The sequence below is a fragment of the Pleuronectes platessa genome, chromosome 18 (genome assembly GCF_947347685.1).
Source record: "Pleuronectes platessa chromosome 18, fPlePla1.1, whole genome shotgun sequence".
In the NCBI taxonomy this organism is placed as follows: Eukaryota; Metazoa; Chordata; class Actinopteri; order Pleuronectiformes; family Pleuronectidae; genus Pleuronectes; species Pleuronectes platessa.
The window spans coordinates 22,914,742-22,933,742 of record NC_070643.1 but is presented as its reverse complement, the minus strand read 5'-3'; the positions used below and the strand labels follow the sequence as shown (position 1 = coordinate 22,933,742).

The following is a 19,001-nucleotide window of genomic DNA, read 5'->3' as shown; positions in this document are numbered from 1 at the left end:
GAGCACACCTGTTTGGAGTTTCAACATAAAATACAGATTGAGAGAGTTTATGCAATGAGCTGCATTTCAAACCACAGAACCTGATTCAGATGTAAATAACTGTCTCTTTCATTTACCATAAATCAACTGTCACCACTCATTTCTGGATATAAACAAGGTAACAGAGCTGAGGAGCTCTAACGTCACAAAATAACACGTTAACTCCTGCTCCACAGTTTAAAACATTATGCCACTGATATGTTTTAATTACAGATTACTTTGACATCTTCAAGCCAAACTGTTCTTTACCTTATGTTAAAATCTTTTTGAACAGATATTTTACTTTTCTGATGAAATGAAACCTTTTACCTAGAAACTGGCATTTATATTTAAAGAATAATGACATCATGATTTTTCTGTTTGCAGATAAATACTGTAACTGTCAACTATCGTCAATGAATCATCTATAAATATAAACGTCTTCAAACTCAGACACAAACATAACGTTTCATTCATTATGACACAGAATCATCAGAAATGGAAAAATATTACATCACGTTACAATAATATTATCTAACTCGATTTCTCAAAGTTTTCAGCTTTGGTGACTTTACTTTGAAAAACAAGTGTTCCTGTTCTGCAACCTGATAAGAACTAAGAGAAAAAGACAGACGCTCTTATTTTGAAGGCTAGAGCCCAGACTTCCGGGCGCAGCGGCCTCCTGTGGGTGATTGACGCAGTAAACAAGCAGGCGAAGCGGCGGCGGCGCAGAAACTCCGGATCCGATCTTTGTGAATCCAAGTGCGCAGAGTTCTGCGTGTTCTGCGTGTTCTGCTCCCCGCGGCGACTCGAGCGCGAAACCTTCACGAACCTGCGCTCGGCTAACGGGTTAGCGTGCTAGCATCAGCCGAGAGGAGCGCGGTCCTGCTCCTCGCCGAACCGGACACGGTGAGTAACTGAGCCGCCGAGCTCCGAAGGATTCAGCCCGGTTGAACACGGGCTAGGCCCAATGGCAGGGGACCGGGACCGGGCCCGGGCCAGGCCCCGTGGCACCGGGACCGGGCTCTGCTCCGGTGGTTGTTCCGCGGATCCGCTGCAGAAGCTCGTTAACCGGATGTGGAAGTAGTTTTTTCTCCGGGTGTAAAATAGGAAATTTCTCTGTGACTTCCCCCGGAAAACCAACAAGTTAATATCAAACGGTTTCCTGTCGGTGTGCGTGTCCGGGAGTCGGTGCCGCTGCTCCCGGGCTGCACCGGAGCGGCGGGCACCGCCAGCCCGCTGGGGACGTGGCACATGGCGGATTCTTTCTGTCCGCGAAGGCGCGTAAAATGGCTCCTCGTCCCGCTCCGGGCTCCACACTCACTGCTCTGGGTAGCTCACGGCTTCCATTATCGGACACGCTGTAAAGCTAACTCCGTTAGCTTCGCTCACTTTCCGACTGAATAAACCAGGTTAGCCTGAAGAGATGCAGCCATCCCATAATACCAGTTACGGTTAAACCCGGATAGCACGCGGGCTGAGATCTTCATTCAGTTTGGTTTCAAACATGTTCACGATGTTAGCGCCCAAAACAAACGGCACTCTGGTTCCATTACCGGACATGCGTTCAGTGTGTCTGCTGATCCAGGATCAGTCAGAAGTGATCGATCTGAAGTTCACTATTTTAAACATTACACACATTGTTTTATTTGACCATCACAGATACATCGACTGATTCTTGACCAATCAATCAGCTGATTGACAGTTTGATGAGTTCAGAGCGTGAATCGTATTCTGTAAGATGTAAAATCATTAACATGTAAAAACACGTTCACTGGTTTTACTGCTTCTATAATCTATTTCATTATTGATTATTTGTGATGCGTTTGTCAGTAAATAGCTTTTTGTAAACTTATTAAACAAATTTAGATTTTGACAAACTCAACTGAATGGATTTGATATTTGGACAAAACCAAAACGATCCTAAAGTAAAGTGTTAAATGTTACTGATACTACTACTAATGTAATATTAATCGTATTCGATGCATCAGCTGTTTAAGAAAAGCCCAGTTCTATTCAAATCAAAGAATCAGGAGCTGAAGAGAATAACAAGAGGATTTGAATGTTTTGTGATTAAAAACTAAACCTAATTTTTCTTCTATCTGAAAAAGTTTATTACATTTTTTCTAATAATGTGAAGAAATTGTGATTTTCATCAAACATCTGAGTACGAAGCAGGAACAGAAAGAAATGAATGTTGGAACCGGGATCGTTGTGAAATAACACGTTTCAGCATCGTGCTCTGATCTTAATGAACATTTATCAGCTGTTTGTTATGAGACACACAAACATCACAAAGTCTGATGACAAAATAAGTCACATGATGTTTCCCTTCAACAAAATCTGCCACCGTGTTCCTGAAACAGGAAGTGATGTCACAATTCTCACTTGCATCTCGGTTTGTAAACCCTGAGCAACGAGTTTCACAAACTGGGGGGGGGGCGTTCATACTCTGACGTGTTGTCTCTCGTCTGTCTCGGCCTCAGATGTCGTTGGTGGACCTCGGAAAGCGTCTGCTGGAGGCGGCTCGGAAAGGTCAGGACGATGAGGTCAGAAACCTGATGGCCAACGGAGCGCCGTTCACTACCGACTGGGTGAGAGGGAGAATCCACCCATGACTCAGCTGTTTTTTTGTGATCTGATTATGAATTAAAAACGATACGCCTGTGTGTGTCTCCTGTAGTTAGGGACGTCCCCCCTCCACCTGGCCGCTCAGCACGGTCATTACTCCACCGCCGACGTCCTGCTCCGAGCCGGCGTCAGCAGGGACGCCCGCACCAAGGTGGACAGGACGCCGCTGCACATGGCCGCCGCAGAGGGACACACCATCATCGTGGAGCTGCTGGTCCGAGTAAGAAGAGCTCAGAGAAATCTGGATTCCATTCAAACCTGTTACATCGTTAACGTCTGCGTCGCCAGCCGATTTAATTCTCCTCGGTTTTTCCTCCGATGTTAAAATCAACATAAGAGTAAAACTTATTTGAAATAAAAAAAGTTGTCAAAGTGTTTATTAGATATTTTATTTACAAAAGTAAAGTCCAGTAAAAACGACCAATTCTCAAATTGACTAGAAATCTTTGAAGCAGTTTGTTTGAAAGCGTTTTCCCTTCAGAGCGGCGCAGACATCAACGCCAAGGACATGCTGAAGATGACGGCGCTGCACTGGGCGGCTCAGCACGGACACCACGGCGTGGCCGAGACGCTCATCAAGCACGGAGCCGACGTGCACTCGCTCAGCAAGTTCGACAAGACGCCGTTCGACATCGCTGTCGACATCCAGAACACGGATCTGATGCTGCAGCTGCAGGTGAGACCACACCCCACGTCTGGTTGGTTGTGAGTCAGATCTACAGTAAAGTAACTGTATGTGTGTGTGTTTGTGTGTGTGTAGGAGGGCATGCAGAACCAGGTGAACATGAACCAGGTGAGTATGAATGTGGAGACGAGCTCCACCACCAACCAACAGCAGTTCATCATCCAGGGGATACCTTCCTTACAGGGGGGCGTGGTCAACCTGGCAGAGCTGCTCAACAAGGCCAATGCAGGTATGACATCACACACACACACACACACACACACACAATCTCTCTCTCACTCTCTCTCTCACTCACACTCTCACACGTGCTGTTTCAGGAGATTCAGAGGAGGCGATGGCGGCCAGCGCTCTGGACTCGAACATCCAACACGCCACGGTGGTCAACGAGGCCGGTCAGAGGGTCATCACCATCGTCACGGACCAGCATGGAAACCTGCAGACCACTGGAGGGATGTCTCAACCGTTCTTCGTGACCATGCAGCACGGACAACAGAGTACGACCTTCAAACCTCCTTCATCCATCTCTTTAGTGCGAGTCACGTGATGATGTTAACTGTGTTTGTTGTGGTCAGTGCTGGCGGTGCCGGCCAACGCAGTGACGGAGGAGGTGGTGACGGAGGAGCCGCACCCCCCACCCACCCGGAAGAGGAAGCTGGAGGTGACCAACAACCACAACGACTCCGGAGAGACGGTGAGCTGACGCCACGATGTGATGTTAACACTGAGTTTGTGTTTGTGGGGCTCAGGGTTCAAACCGGTTTAAACTTCAGGACTGACACAAACAGATCCATGTTTTAATAAACACAGATTGATAACTTCTGTGCTGACGGTTCAGTTTTCATGTGAGCAGAGCAGGACACATTATTGAGGTCTAGAAAATAAGCATTAAATTTAACTTGACCTGGAACCAAAGATTGTCAGGTCAATGAAAACAAGAAATGTGACTTGAAACAGTAAATCATAGCAGCAGGTTGTCGGGTCCGACTCGTTCACACAGGAACATGTGGGATCATCCAGGCGAGGGGCGGAGCTTGTAGAGCTCCGCCCCTCGCCTGTTGTTGTTTACAGCTCGGCCCTCATCACCAGAAGCTCTGGAACTTCCTTGTGTTTCTAAGTTGACGTCTTCGTCTTCTACGTGTCCGGCTCCTCTTCTTCATCCTGAGATGTTTGTGTTCTTCAGGTTTCAGGTCACGTGTTAGAAACCTCATCAACAGGTCCACTCGCTCTCTGGAGGCTTCCAGATGTTTTCTTGCTGTTTTCTCACATGAACTCACTCTGACATTATCTGATTTGACTGACATGACCTCTTCTTCCTCCTCCTCCTCCTCCAGGAGTTATTGCAGAGGCAGCTGCTGGAGGCCAACAGGAAGGCGCAGGAATACCGACAGCAGCTGATGCATAAAGAGCAGGAGGCCGAGGAGTATCGCATCAAACTGGAGGCCATGTCCCAGAGTCAGGCCAACAGGATGAACACCGTCACCCTGACCGCCGACGGCGCCGCCAACGCTGCCGCCAGCCCGGAGGAGGTGGTGGGAGGAGAGGAGGACGAAGAGGAGGGAGCTGCCAGCATGGTGGAGGAGGAGGGCGAGATGGTGGTGCTGCCGGATGGAGGCATCATCATGGAGGGGGAGGAGGGTCAGGTGACGCTTGTGGAGGCGGGGGGTGAATCAACGGAGGTCAGCTCCTAACAGAGAAGGTCGGGGGGGGGGGGGGGGAGTGATGCCAACAAAGAGACGCATCATAAGAGCAGAGGGTCAGTTTGACTCACAAGTTTGATTCCCATTGAACAGAGTGATGGAGGAGCTGAGTCGGATGATTTTAACTGCGCGCCATTTTGAATCCCCAACAGAAGAGACAAAATGGTTTCTTAACAAACAGTCGTAGGAGAAGGTGGAGCCAGAACTCCTTCAGCCGGGTTTCAGCCGTGCAGCGTTTTGATGATGTTCTGGGTTGAAGAAGCAAAACAGCTTCTGTAAGAAAACAACAATAAACAGAAAACTGACAACATGAGCACAATGGTGGAATTTAGTTGTGCACCATTTTGATTCCCCCGAAAATTGATTCAAAGGATTGATGAACAAAATGGCTGCTACAGAAAGTGGGACTGAAAACTGAAACTGGCAGGATTTCAGTCGTGCACCACTTTGACCTGTCCTTCAGAGAGCGAGTCAAAATGTCTCCCCGAAGAACTCCCACAGCAGGAAAAGATAAACTTCATAAAACCTAAATCAACACGAGAAGGAGCTCAGACCGGCGCCATTTTGAATCCTTGAAAGATTTGATACGAACACGAGAGCAGAAAAATGGCTTCAACCAGAAGAAGAGGAAAGTGAAAACAGAAACCTGATGTCCAGTTGGACTCATGTTCCCAGTAACTGTGAGCCCAGAAGCTGGAATAAAGAAACCAGTGATCGTGTTCAGGAGGAGCTGGGAACCCAAGTCGGAAGTGGACACGCCCCCTCTGTTGGATCAATTCCCAGTCGGACTCGGAGTCACTGTGAGGACTAAACCTGGTTTGTAAACGGATGGCTCCTCCCACTGGAGCCATTTGTGTCCCATCTTATTCCGTCATATTCAGTTTAACTGGTGACACAAACCAGCCCAGCTGTTCGTCTGACGCCTTTGACCTGGGACCAGTTGCTCCTTTTTAAAACCCAGTTACTCGAACTCTCCACCGGTTTCACCATCTTGCTTCCTCAGAAGAAACAAGGCAACAGCAGAAGACTTTCGTTTGGACTAATCAACTTCCTGTTTGTTTCCCATGTTCTGGTGTTTTTATACTTTCTGTCTCTGGACGTTTCTCAGATGTGACTTCATGTGTAAAAACAACGCAACTTGTACGATTTCCTGTTGCTAAGCTCGTGTTCGTTTTTCATCACTCGTTGACTTTAGTTTGAAAATAGAAAAAACCCGAAACTGAAGCAGATTCTTCATGAAACCTTCAATTATTCATTCGTTGTGATTTTTTTTCTTCTCTCGTTTGCATCATGACGCCGTCGCAGCTCGCCTGCCGACCCAGCGCCACCATTATTAATGAACTGGTAAAATGTTCACGTCAGCATTTGTCACAGTTGAACGTCTTCATGAGTCAAAACCTTCATAGAAAATCTGAAAGTTCAAATGTTCGTGAGACGTTCATCGTTAACGTGTGAAAACCAACTCAGGTCCTGTGGATCAGTTCGTGATTGTTTCAGCTGTGTTCGGTTCAATCAGTTTTTAATGACCAACTTTTTCAGTATTGTTCATTATAACCACTTGTGTTTCTGTGACTTTCATAAAACAGGATCATATCGACGGGTGTAATCTCTCGTCTGTTCTCATGAAGATGATCAGTCATCACAGGAAACACGAGTCGTCTTCAGACTCCAGAGAAACGTCCAAACTCAAAAAGTTGCTGGAAATATTCTGAATTAATGTGTTTATCATCTTAATTAATAACTTTGAGTCTTAATAATAATAAAGTCTAAATTCGGATGAAACCAAATATACAGTTAATCTTGGAAACTTCAGCTTTTAATGAAAAATATTCATATTTTGGAATAACTATTATGACTAAAGGAAATTGATCACAAAAATATTTGCTGTGGATGACTAAAAGGATAATCAACTAAACATAAGAGTCTTGCCAAAATGCCTTAAACAGATAATATCATTTGTTTTAAACCTAAAAATATTCAGTTTACTTTCCAACAAGGCAAAGAGATGTGGAGCTACTGGTGAGAAGTCACTGGGTCCCACAGGAAGACGACCTCACTGGGCCGAGCTCTGACGTGAATAAGCTTCTGAGTGGATCTGAGGAAATATGAATTAAACGTGACCGTGTACCAACTAACACGACTCAGCTGTACGTCCACTAATTAGAATTTTCTCTGAATCAGCATAAAAACACGCGTGTGAACCGACGAGTGGACATACATGTGGAGTGTCTGAAGTCTCGGCTGTTCTGTTCTCCCTGGCTCCCTCCCCCTGTAATCGATCAGGATGCCTCCCTGTCGGCTGGTTCTCATGTTGGTGCGCCTCGTCCTCCCATCACTGATTCATTTGAGTTGTTTTTATAAGCTCAACCTTTTTCTATGTACATAAAAAGTTGTATTTTTTTAACTGTACCTGAATGATGATGGATGACGGCTGCCTGCCCAGGTTGAAGTACTCAGAAATATAAATACTTGTTTTTTGAATAACATCTTTTCTGTTGTGTGTTTGACGCAGTGACACCTGAACGCTGCACGAGGTGTTCAGGGCCCAATACTTCTCCCTGGTCATAATCAACATGGCACATTTATAAACCTGTTCAGTTTTTTAACTTCTTAAAAGTCTGCTTTTTTTTTTAAATTTCTTTTTATTTCCTTTTATCAAATGCACTCACACAGTACATCACATCATTTTTAACATGACACTAGGTGCCACGGGTACAAGTCTTAGGCCAGTGGGGTCAACTGTCCATGGAGGCCACCAGGATCCAGGCCAATCAGAGTTACACATTAACATTGTCCACACACAGAACATCACACAGGACATTAAGACAGTGTTCTGAAAGAGAAGAGGAAGATCTGCTAATGTCCACTCTTTACCTAAAAGGAAAACAAAGAGAAAAGAAAATAGATATCTTAAAACTCTGCTTGATAAAAATGATTTGAGTGAAATGACATAACACTTAAAGACAATTTATTTTATCAACGAGAAAACACGGAATCTACGAAGACAAAATTATTAACTTACAATGTTATTTACACTTTATACTGAATAAGCCCCGCCCCTTCGCTGCCTTTTTAGTACAGGGAGTTTATTATCAAAGGCGTGATGTCACGTGATGAAATGCTCGGGTCACAGGCTCTTCTACCACTGCTCAGAGTATTCCAAGCAAGAAAATATATAAATTAAAGTATCAAAAATTAAAACCTTCCTGATTTATTTAGTGTTTGTTTTCATTCTGATTATAATCACACGATCAAAATCTATGTAAACAAACTGATCTGCTAAACTACAGAAGAGAGGAGGGGCGTGATTGGCTGAGGCAACTGTCAATCAAGAGAAGAACGAAGACGTTGCCTATATGAAATAACTACATTTCCCATGATCCTTTGTTAGACCCCCGCATAATCCCGCCCACCTCGTGGATTAAATGCGATCACCTTTGATTGACGTACCCATCGCCCAATGAGCGCCGGCACAGAGGCACGCGGCCAACCGCGAGTGTGTGGGGGCGGGCCCAGGCGGAGGGGGCGGGCGGAGGTATCATGGAGGATCAGTAGAGACTCAGTCCGTTAGAGGAGAGCCGCTCCGAGCACCGAGCACCGGGACCGTTACCGAGCACACGAAGCACCGACACCGGCACCATGGACATGAAGAAGAGGATCAGTCTGGAGCTGCGGAGCCGGAACCCGGCGGAGGTGAGTCCCGCTCCTTTTAAAAGTCTGAAATAACCCGAGACGAGCCCCGGAGCCACCGGGGCCACCGGGGCCACCGGGGCCACCGGGGCCACCGGAGCCACCGGGGCCACGGAGCGTTTATCGGTCACTTCATAGTCCGGTAAACCGACCGCAGCGGACCCGGTGGATGTGGAAGCATCCCGCGGCTCGGTCCGCCCCCCCCGTCCCCCTCCTCTCCGGTAAACCCCCTCCGTGCCGGAGAATCTTATATTAAACCGGTTAAAGTCCTCGGTCCTCGCGTTAAATCTGTCCTCGGTTCAGCTTCGACCCGGTCCATCAGAAACTTTAACTTTGAACCGGTCTCCGCCGCTCGACTGACTCGGTTCTACCGGACGAGCCGAGCCTCTCACGCAGAGTAACTTAGCGTCTGTCCGGTAATCGGAGCCGGTGCACGGGGCTCATCGCCGGTCCTCGTCCCGGAGCCGCGCTGCGCACCGAGCAGCGGCGGCTCCTCGCTCCGGTGAGCCGACATTTTAACTCTCTTCAACTTCGACGGAGACATCGTTTGAAACGACGTTTTGTCAAACTGCGTTCAGAACTCCGCGGTTCTACCCGCGGCTGGTCGCGACCCGACCCGGTGGAGCGACCCGGTCGAGCGACCCGACCCGGTGGAGCGACCCGGTGGAGCGACCCGACCCGGTGGAGCGACCCGACCCGGTGGAGCGACCCGGTCGAGCGGAGGTCGCTCAGACATTTTGAGCCGGAGCGCGGTGGTAACGCGTTACCGACTTAACGTTACTCTGAGCGGATTATTGTGGCGTCAACGCGGATCTAAACAAATACATCTATATATAAAGAAACGTTACCTCGTTACTGTAACGAAGGCGATGGTGTAAACAACGACGCTAACGGGTCAAAATGGCGTTACCGAGGTGTGTGTGTGTGTGTGTGTGAGTGTGAGTGTGTGTGAGTGTGTGTGTGTGTGTGTGCACAAACCGATCAGCGTCAGTAGTATACACTGGTGTCATGTTGTATGAGTGGGGGGGGGGGGGGGCGGCAGATGGTGCGTGTAGAGCATCCCGCCCCCCCCAGCTTATAGGAGGTTAAACACGCCCCCTTACTGGTCGGCCTCTGGTTTTCATTCTTAACCAGTGTCTGCTGCTTATGTAACAACCAGAGGAATTCTGGGTAATATGAGCAATGTCCTCAAAAAAACCTTCACCCGTCTGTCTGTCCTCCACCCGTCTGTCTCCACCCGTCTGTCTCCGTCTCCACCCGTCTGTCTGTCCTCCACCCGTCTGTCTCCACCCGTCTGTCTCCACCCGTCTGTCTGTCTCCACCCGTCCGTCTGTCCTCATGTGTCCCCTCAGATAGCGGAGCTGGTGGTGGACAACAGCCGCTCTGCGGACGGGGAGGTGGAGGGACTCTCGGAGGACTTCAAGGAGCTGGAGTTCCTCAGCATGGTCAACGTGGGGCTCGGCTCTTTGGCTAAACTGCCGTCGCTGCCCAAACTACGGAAGGTAACAACATGAGTCTGCTGCTCCCCCAGCGTCCTGAGGGACATGTCCCCAGCGTCCTGAGGGACATGTCCCCCAGCGTCCTGAGGGACACGTCCCCAGCGTCCTGAGGGACATGTCCCCCAGCGTCCTGAGGGACATGTCCCCCAGCGTCCTGAGGGACAAGTCCCCCAGCGTCCTGAGGGACATGTCCCCCAGCGTCCTGAGGGACAAGTCCCCAGCGTCCTGAGGGACATGTCCCCAGCGTCCTGAGGGACATGTCCCAAATGTAGACTGTAAACACAGATGTATCGCCCCCTGGTGGCTGGCTGCTCTATAGGACATGAACCATCCTCCTCCGTGTTAGCAGATATTTAACATGTACGACTTTTCTTCTTCAGCTGGAGTTGAGCGACAACAACTGTCTGGTTCTTTGGAAACTTTGTCAGAAAAATGTCCAAACCTGACGTATCTGAACCTGAGTGGGAACAAGATCAAAGAGCTGAGCAACGTGGAGGCCCTGGTCAGGACACACACACACACACACACACACACACTCACAGACACACACACACACACAGACACACACACACAGACACACACACACTCACAGACACACACACACAGACACACTCACTCACAGACACACACACACAGACACACACACACTCACTGACTGACAGACACACACACACTCACTCACAGACACACACTCACAGACACACACACACTCACAGACACACACACACACACACACAGACACACACACTCACTCACTGACAGACACACACAGACACACAAACACACTCACTCACTCACAGACACACACACACACTCACTCACTCACAGACACAGACAGACACACAAACACACTCACTCACTCACAGACACACACTCACTTGCTCAAAGACTCACTCACAGACACAGACAGACACAGACACACTAACACACACACTCAGAGACTTACTCACAGACTCACTCACAGATACAAACAAACACACTCACTCACAGACACAGACAGACACACAAACACAGACACACACATAAACTTGCATCTGTTTTTAGCTGCTAACTTGCTAACAGGTTGTTTCCTGCTGCAGCAAAACCTGAAGAGTCTCCAGAGTCTGGACCTGTTTAACTGTGAGATCACGTCTCTGGAGGACTACAGGGACAGCGTCTTCGAGCTGCTGCCTCAGGTCACCTACCTGGACGGCTTCGACCAGGAGGACAACGAGGCTCCGGACTCAGAGGCCGAGGACGAAGGTGGGACACAGGGTTCAGTGCTCGGCAGAGAAACCTCTGAACGTCTCTTAACCTCGTGTCTGTCTTCACAGACGAGGACGGGGAGGACGGGGCGGGGCCGACTGGAGACTACGAGGACGAGGAGGATGAAGAAGAGGACGAGGACGGCTCAGAGGGAGGAGAGGTGGGGCTGAGCTTTCAGGCGACCAGGGGAGATCAGGTGGGTAACTCATCACCTGCAGGTCGCCCCCCCGCCGGCTCACATTCAGGACATGAGTCTCTGCTGGTCCGTCCTGAGCCGGTGGGACGGCCGGACTTCAGCTGTGAGGTTTCATTCAGTGTTTTTCTAAATGAATTGATAATCTAATGAATGTTCCTCTGTAGATCTGAGAATATTTGATGTATGAGTTAATATTTAATATAATCTACAACACATGATCATATTTACATTGAAATGAAATCTTATTACAGAGAATTAAAAATCTCAACTGTCAGAGTCGGTCTGATGGAGATCTGGTCACATGATCTGACATAGGTAGCGCTTCATTAGTGTCATCCAATCAGAAGCAAGCTGCCTGTGTGTTACTCTTGAAGTGTGAAGTTGTGTGTTGAGTGACTTTTGTCTTCTAGTCTCAGGAGGATGAGGAAGACTTTGCAGAGGAAGAGGAGGAAGAAGGTAAGTGATGTCCAGTGAACAGAGAAGTCTTATTTAATTATGTTTGATTGACAGGTCAAAATCCATAACATTTTACCTTAATAATTCAAGTTAATATTCAGCCTCTTTGAAGATATTCTTCATAACGTTAATCACCACCTGTAAATAGTTTGTGTCTGTAAGAGAAGATGCAGAAGTTTGAACTGAAGAGCTTTGATTGGTCAGAACCCTACAGCCTCTCTGATTGGTTGATTCTGTCTGTGCAGAGGGCCAACCCGGCGTCCAGGGACAGAAGAGGAAGAGGGACGTGGACGATGAAGGCGAGGAAGACGATGATGATGACGAAGACGACTAGTCCTTCGATCAGCTCGTCGTCTGTGTGTCGTCCTGTTTGTCTCCGTCTCCGTCTCCGTCTCCGTCTCCAGACCTCCACCAGACAACAATCACCGTAACCACGGCAACAACATCAGCAGCACCAGGACACTGATCTGAATTTTAACCCTTTCAGTTTGTTTTTAGATAAAATATAAATATGTGATCAGAAGTTTCCCTGATGGTTCTCAGCTGAAGGTGTGAACCGGCTCCTTGTTAAAGAACAGGTGTGAAAACCAAAACCCACGTGGTCTCATGGGACGACTACTTTATTTTATACCAGTGGGGGGGGGGGGGTCCAGTCCAGACTACAAGATGTGTTCCATCAGGTGACCTCAGTTCCCAAATGGCAGTTTGTCCTGTACACTTTCAAGATGCAGATGTTTTGTAGTGAATCAGTGTCACTGGGACGTGGAGCAGCCACCTGGTGTCCAGATGTTTCCCAGCAGCTGTCGAGCGACCTCGACTGTGGATATTTTGACGGACATTCGATTGTCACTGTGCAGCAGGAACACCACACTGCCCCCTATGGTTCATGTACATATTGCATCTTCAGTACAGATGGCGTTGAAGGACCTGATCATACAAACACCTCGTTATAAAGAAGTTCATCCTTAAGATCAGGTCAGTGGTGGATCTAGTGTCCCCATGAAGACACCTTGTAGTCTGAACTGGACTTGTTCTGAACATCTGAGCTGATCCAAACATCAGGTTCACCTCCAGGAAACCCGACTTCTCGTATCGGGACCTTCTTCTTCACAGGTTTTTACAGATTCATCTTCATCACATCGTTCTTCTGAGCCTCAGACCAACATCTGATCTCATTCACCAAAAACTTGTTCAGGATCAGAACTCTGTTCTTTCTGCAGCCTCTGACCGGAGCACGCCCCCTTCAGGAGCTCCCGTGTCTTACACCCAATCAAAGACGTCTCAGCGTGTTGGACGGTTCAGGATCTTCATCACGTCACGATTCAGTCCCATAAAGTCCCCGACGTGGACGAGTCCCACGACTCTGTCCTCCAACCGCCGCTCAGGTCCACAGAGCTCGTAGGATTAATATTCCCAGTGTGTGTTTGATTTATTGTGGGGACTCTTCAGGGAAGGCTAGGGGGCGGGCGGGTGAAGTTGTAGTTTGGGTGTGTTTGTTTTGAAGTTAACAGCATATTGTTTGTTGTCCCCGTCAGCAGCTGTTGATGTTTTTAGTTTGAAGTAAAACCGAGCGTCTCGTTCTCAAACAGCCCGCCCCCCCGCGTGTTCAGACCGCTGGCGTCACACTTCAGGCTCCGCCTCCTAAACACAACTCCCCCTTTAAACCTGATGGAACGGTGCGTTCAGGTGTCTCTGAGTCGTCACGCGATGTTGCCTTCACTGGCACCTGCTCAGCTTCTGACTCTAAGACCCGGTCACCTGTCACAGTGGATTATGGGATGTTGAGGACGAAAGACTGCTGACTTCAGCTGGTCTCAGGGGGCGGAGCTTGGACGTGACACACCTGTTGTGTATTTTTAACTTTCTCCTGCTTCGGTCGACAGAAACAAACGAAGCTGCTCCGACTTTTATCTAAACTGCTGTAAACTTTTAGCTTTTCTCTCATTTTGCAATTTTGAAAATGAAATTGTTTCAAAACATCCACGTGTCTGGTCTCAGATTCTGATTCGTCGTCTGGTTCTCTGTGGAAACAAATATGAAAATATGAGTATTAGATTGAACTTTATTGTTTCTATAAGCTTCATATCAGCCACTAAATGAACCGAGTTTGATTTCGTATCTTTGCGTTTTTAATTCAATCAAATCTTTTAAATTTGATTTTAATGCACAAACAACTACAGATTTATTTTTGAAGAAAAACGATGACCACTCGGTCTGTGACATGAAAGTCACTCCACTGTTTATTTCTCGGTCTAAAATTCTAAACTTTCAAAGTCACTAAATCATGTTTAATGTTAATTGATTATTTAAAATAGTAATCAGCTTCAAAATCAAATACAAATGTGGAATTTAGTTTGACTCATTTGCTCCTTGGTGGGAACAAACCAGTGTTGGAATGAGTCTGTGCTTTGCACCAGTGACCCCCTGTGGTCAGCCGTCAAACTGCTCCCCTTCAATAACATCATGAGTCAGACAAACGTGAACGTGAGGATGTGTAACCGTGTTGTTTTGAACAGTGTAGATGTCGAGGGACACGTGTCAGATCTGCTGACGTCAGGTTATAACTGGTTTTAGGCAATATTGTAAATACACTCAGTTTCAGGTTTGTTTTTATTTTGTTAAAGATTAAATGGTTTTAAGGGTGTTTTTGTTTCTGCAGCGAGGTGATAGTTGAACCTTTGACCTTTGACCCCAGCACGCTCCTCTGTTAGCGTCCTCCTTCGTCCGTCTGTGGGGAAACTGTGTTTGACTTGTGTGATGTAACAAACTGTACTGAGGGGTTTTCAATAAAATACATAAAAGAAAAGTGAGTTAAACCTGAAGTTACTCTGATAACAAATCCTGCTTCGGAGTTCAGGCTCTGGTCCCAAGACAGGAAGCTGCTGCTGTGAGGGAACAACGTTCATCTGACCAGGTAGGTTCTGTGTGAGGGAACAACGTGGAGCAGGTGAGGGGACAACACGGAGGAGGTGAGGGAACAACCCGGAGGAGACGAGGGAGCTGTGGAGGAGGTGAGGGAACAACGTGGAGGAGGTGAGGGGACAACGTGGAGGAGGTGAGGGGACAACACGGAGGAGACGAGGGAACAACCCGGAGGAGACGAGGGAGCTGTGGAGGAGGTGAGGGAACAACGTGGAGGAGGTGAGGGGACAACACGGAGGAGACGAAGCTGTGGAGGAGGTGAGGGAACAACGTGGAGCAGGTGAGGGGACAACACGGAGGAGGTGAGGGAACAACCTGGAGGAGACGAGGGAGCTGTGGAGGAGGTGAGGGAACAACGTGGAGGAGGTGAGGGGACAACGTGGAGGAGGTGAGGGGACAACACGGAGGAGACGAAGCTGTGGAGGAGGTGAGGGAACAACGTGGAGGAGGTGAGGGGACAACACGGAGGAGACGAGGGAACAACCCGGAGGAGACGAGGGAGCTGTGGAGGAGGTGAGGAAACAACGTGGAGGAGGTGAGGGGACAACGTGGAGGAGGTGAGGGGACAACGTGGAGCAGGTGAGGGAGCTGTGGAGGAGGTGAGGGAACAACGTGGAGGAGGTGAGGGGACAACACGGAGGAGGTGAGGGAACAACCCGGAGGAGACGAGGGAGCTGTGGAGGAGGTGAGGGAACAACGTGGAGGAGGTGAGGGGACAACACGGAGGAGACGAGGAAGCTGTGGAGGAGGTGAGGGAACAACTCACCTGATGTGCACTTCATTTGGTCATGTGACTCATAGAATCAATCGTCGCCTCCTGGAGAAACTGTGGCATCCAATAGGAGGAACCCAGGATCTTCAGCACCAGGGGGGACCCAGGGGCCACTGCAGCAGGAGCACCAGGAGGAACCCAGGGTCCTCAGCACCAGGAGGAACCCAGGGGCCACTGCACCAGATTCACCAGGAGGAACCCAGGGGCCACTGCACCAGATTCACCAGGAGGAACTCAGGGTCCTCAGCATCAGGAGCACCAGGAGGAACCCAGGGGCCTCAGCATCAGGAGCACCATGAGGAACCCAGGGTTCTCTGCACCAGGAGCTCCATGAGGAACCCAGGGTCCTCAGCATCAGGAGCACCATGAGGAACCCAGGGTTCTCTGCACCAGGAGCTCCATGAGGAACCCAGGGTTCTCTGCACCAGGAGCACCAGGAGGAACCCAGGGGCCTCAGCACCAGGAGCACCAGGAGGAACCCAGGGGCCTCAGCACCAGGAGGAACCATGGGGTCCACTGCTCAAGTCCCACTAGAGGACGTCGGCCCTCATGGAGTCTGTTTCTGACATCTTGTTCAGGAACACACCGGGAGTCTGATGGGTGTGTGGGGCTTAGAGCTAACAACCTACTGTGACCATTAAGTGCTTATTGTGTAACATACACATTACAATGTTAATTTATTGTAATATCATGAAGAAAAAGGTGTAACATTTAAAACAATGAATTCAAAGTGTTTTGTATAAAACCATTTAACTGCAAATTTCCTCAAGTTCAGAACAAACATGAATAATTCATAGGTTTGTAAAAACAAACAATAAAAATCATGTTTTTTCTCCAGCTTCTTATTTTGTCCAGATGTTTGTTTATTATGGCAGAAAACAAGAAAATCAAAAAAATTGTTATTGTTTAAGATCTAAAAGCAGAAGAAAACACACACACACACACACACACACACACACACACACACACACACACACACACACACACACACACACACACACACTGTGAGGACTCGGCCTCCATCTGCTGATCAACATCGATTAAACATGAGAGAACGTTTTCTGACGGGAAAGGAGGAAAGAGAGTGATGTAAAAAATTTAGTTTTAAAAGGTAGAAACAAGTGAAGTGAGAGAAAAGAAGTAAAGAGAAAATAGTGGGATGAGAAACTGAATGACGGACAGAAGAGGATAAGGAAGGAGTGAAGGAAAGAGGACAGAGGAAGGATGGAGAGGAAAGAGAAAAAATTACACAGATTTAAATAAATGTTTAAAATAACTTGAATAAATCGACATTTGAAAAAGTTTTGTCCAATTTCAGTTTCTCTTTTAAAACTCGTCTGAAGTTAAGTTAAAATGTTCTCTTGATATGAATGAATCAGTAATTTAAGTCATTTATATAATATGCTTTTAATTGTTAAGGTGGAATAGAAAAAAAATTCAAATAAAAGAATAAAAGGACTAAATAAATAAATACAAATGATTAGATGTCAGCAGGATACTGTGTGGTTGGTTTTAGTTTGTCCTGCAGGTGGCACCCTCGTCTCTCTGCTGACGGATTTCAAGTCAAACTTCTATTTCAGCTTTAAAATGTGTTTACATTCAAATGATGAAAATATCCTTCAAATTATTAGAAACACTGAATCCTGTTTAGATAAATATCTATGAACAAAATAAAGTGAGAAGATGTTCTGACACGTGTGTGTGTCTGTGTGTATGTGTTTGCTCCTCTGAAATATTTAAACAACATAAAAGCTCGTGGTTGTCGTGTTATTTTTATCAGACACACACGCACAGAGCTGATGACGCATGAGTCGATGACATCACTGTGACAGCTTACTGCAGCGGTGATGTCACAGTGATGTCATCATGGTTGTCTCAGTTTATTGATAATAAACAGGAAATATTTTTATTTCTGTTGCTACGAGAGCGATGAGGACGACAAACTGACTCTGAACTGCTCTTCATCCTCCTCTTCATCTCTCATCTTCATCCTCTTCATCATCCTCTTCATCTCTCATCTTCATCTCTCCTCTTCATCTCTCATCTTCATCTCTCCTCTTCATCCTCCTCTTCATCTCTCATCTTCATCTCTCCTCTTCATCCTCCTCTTCATCTCTCATCTTCATCCTCCTCTTCATCCTCCTCTTCATCTCTCATCTTCATCTCTCCTCTTCATCCTCCTCTTCATCCTCCTCTTCATCCTCCTCTTCATCTCTCATCTTCATCCTCCTCTTCATCCTCCTCTTCATCTCTCATCTTCATCCTCCTCTTCATCCTCCTCTTCATCCTCCTCTTCATCTCTCATCTTCATCCTCCTCTTCATCCTCCTCTTCATCTCTCATCTTCATCCTCCTCTTCATCCTCCTCTTCATCCTCCTCTTCATCCTCCTCTTCATCCTCCTCTTCATCTCTCATCTTCATCTCTCATCTTCATCTCTCATCTTGTATAGAACCAAATCATAACAAACATTATCTCAAGGCTCTTTACAGAGAAGCTCTGAGAACATTTTCAGACACTTTATTCATCTTGTTGAACTCGGACCTCACATTTCAATTTGTCTGTTTATGATTCTTTGTCCTCCTCTTCTGTCCCTCACAAAGATGTCCTGGCCCCCTCTGGTGGACATTGTGTTCCTCGTGAAGCAGCAGCAGGTCGTCGGGTCCGACTCATTCCAACATGAACATGTGGGAACATCCAGGCGAGGGGCGGAGCCTGAAGAGCAGCAGGAGGCGGAGCCTGTAGAGCAACAGGGGCGGAGCCTGTAGAGCAGCAGGAGGCGGGACATGACGTATAAACTCTGCTGTGGAAAGATCAGTGTTGTTGTTTACATCTCATCCACACCGGGGCCCTCATCACCAGAAGATCTGGAATCTCCTCGTGTTTCCAAGTGGACGTCTTCATCTTCTACGTGTCCGGCTCCTCTTCTTCATCCTGAGATGTTTGTGTTCTTCATGTTTCACGTCACGTGTTAGAAACCTCATCAACACGTCCACTCGCTCACTGGGAAGCTTCCACACATTGTCCTGCTGGTTCCTCTCATGGACTCTGACATGTTACACACATTCTACCAGGAGGCTGCAGGAGAAGATCCAGAACATGTCCAGAGACACTGACTCAGACATTTGTTCTCACATAGAGAACCTGCAGAACATGTGAGGAACATGTGAGGAACATGTGGGGAATATGTTA

General features: G+C 47.6%; 2 protein-coding genes and 1 long non-coding RNA gene across 5 annotated transcripts; 2 read left to right on the top strand and 1 right to left on the bottom strand.

Moving 5' to 3' along the window:
• The first annotated feature begins 687 nt into the window (after positions 1–687).
• gabpb2a (GA binding protein transcription factor subunit beta 2a) lies at positions 688–7,647 on the top strand. 3 transcript variants are annotated; one of them, XM_053447356.1, is made up of 9 exons: positions 1,225–2,416; positions 2,505–2,612; positions 2,702–2,869; positions 3,131–3,325; positions 3,410–3,442; positions 3,518–3,563; positions 3,652–3,828; positions 3,907–4,025; positions 4,666–7,647. In XM_053447356.1, exons 1-9 carry the CDS (start codon positions 2,270–2,272, stop codon positions 5,020–5,022), a joined length of 1,350 nt encoding a protein of 449 aa, XP_053303331.1. In that variant the 5' UTR covers positions 1,225–2,269; the 3' UTR covers positions 5,023–7,647. The 3 variants fall into 3 exon arrangements, with proteins under 3 accessions (XP_053303334.1, XP_053303331.1, XP_053303333.1); XM_053447359.1 differs by lacking the exon at positions 1,225–2,416 and adding an exon at positions 688–927 and having other exon boundaries at positions 3,410–3,563; XM_053447358.1 differs by having other exon boundaries at positions 1,232–1,430; positions 3,410–3,563.
• On the bottom strand, positions 7,599–9,627 carry LOC128462104 (uncharacterized). The gene is made up of 2 exons (XR_008342326.1): positions 9,570–9,627; positions 7,599–7,905 (listed from the first exon to the last, which is right to left on the bottom strand). It is a non-coding gene; the product is annotated as an uncharacterized LOC128462104 (long non-coding RNA).
• Positions 8,561–14,923, top strand: anp32e (acidic (leucine-rich) nuclear phosphoprotein 32 family, member E). The gene is given in 8 exon segments (XM_053447380.1): positions 8,561–8,724; positions 10,074–10,223; positions 10,601–10,619; positions 10,622–10,722; positions 11,300–11,462; positions 11,534–11,661; positions 12,078–12,117; positions 12,363–14,923. Coding segments are annotated over 8 exon segments (744 nt in total). The 5' UTR covers positions 8,561–8,670; the 3' UTR covers positions 12,452–14,923.
• The last annotated feature ends 4,078 nt before the right edge of the window (positions 14,924–19,001 follow it).

Bases quoted from the DNA above. Each gene is read 5' to 3' on its own strand.
- gabpb2a (XM_053447356.1), top strand. From the start codon at position 2,270: ATGAACATTTATCAGCTGTTTGTTATGAGACACACAAACATCACAAAG. The intron at 3,443-3,517 runs GTGAGTATGAAT...CCTTCCTTACAG, and splicing joins ACCAGGTGAACATGAACCAG to GGGGGCGTGGTCAACCTGGC. The intron at 3,564-3,651 runs GTATGACATCAC...GTGCTGTTTCAG, and splicing joins GCTCAACAAGGCCAATGCAG to GAGATTCAGAGGAGGCGATG.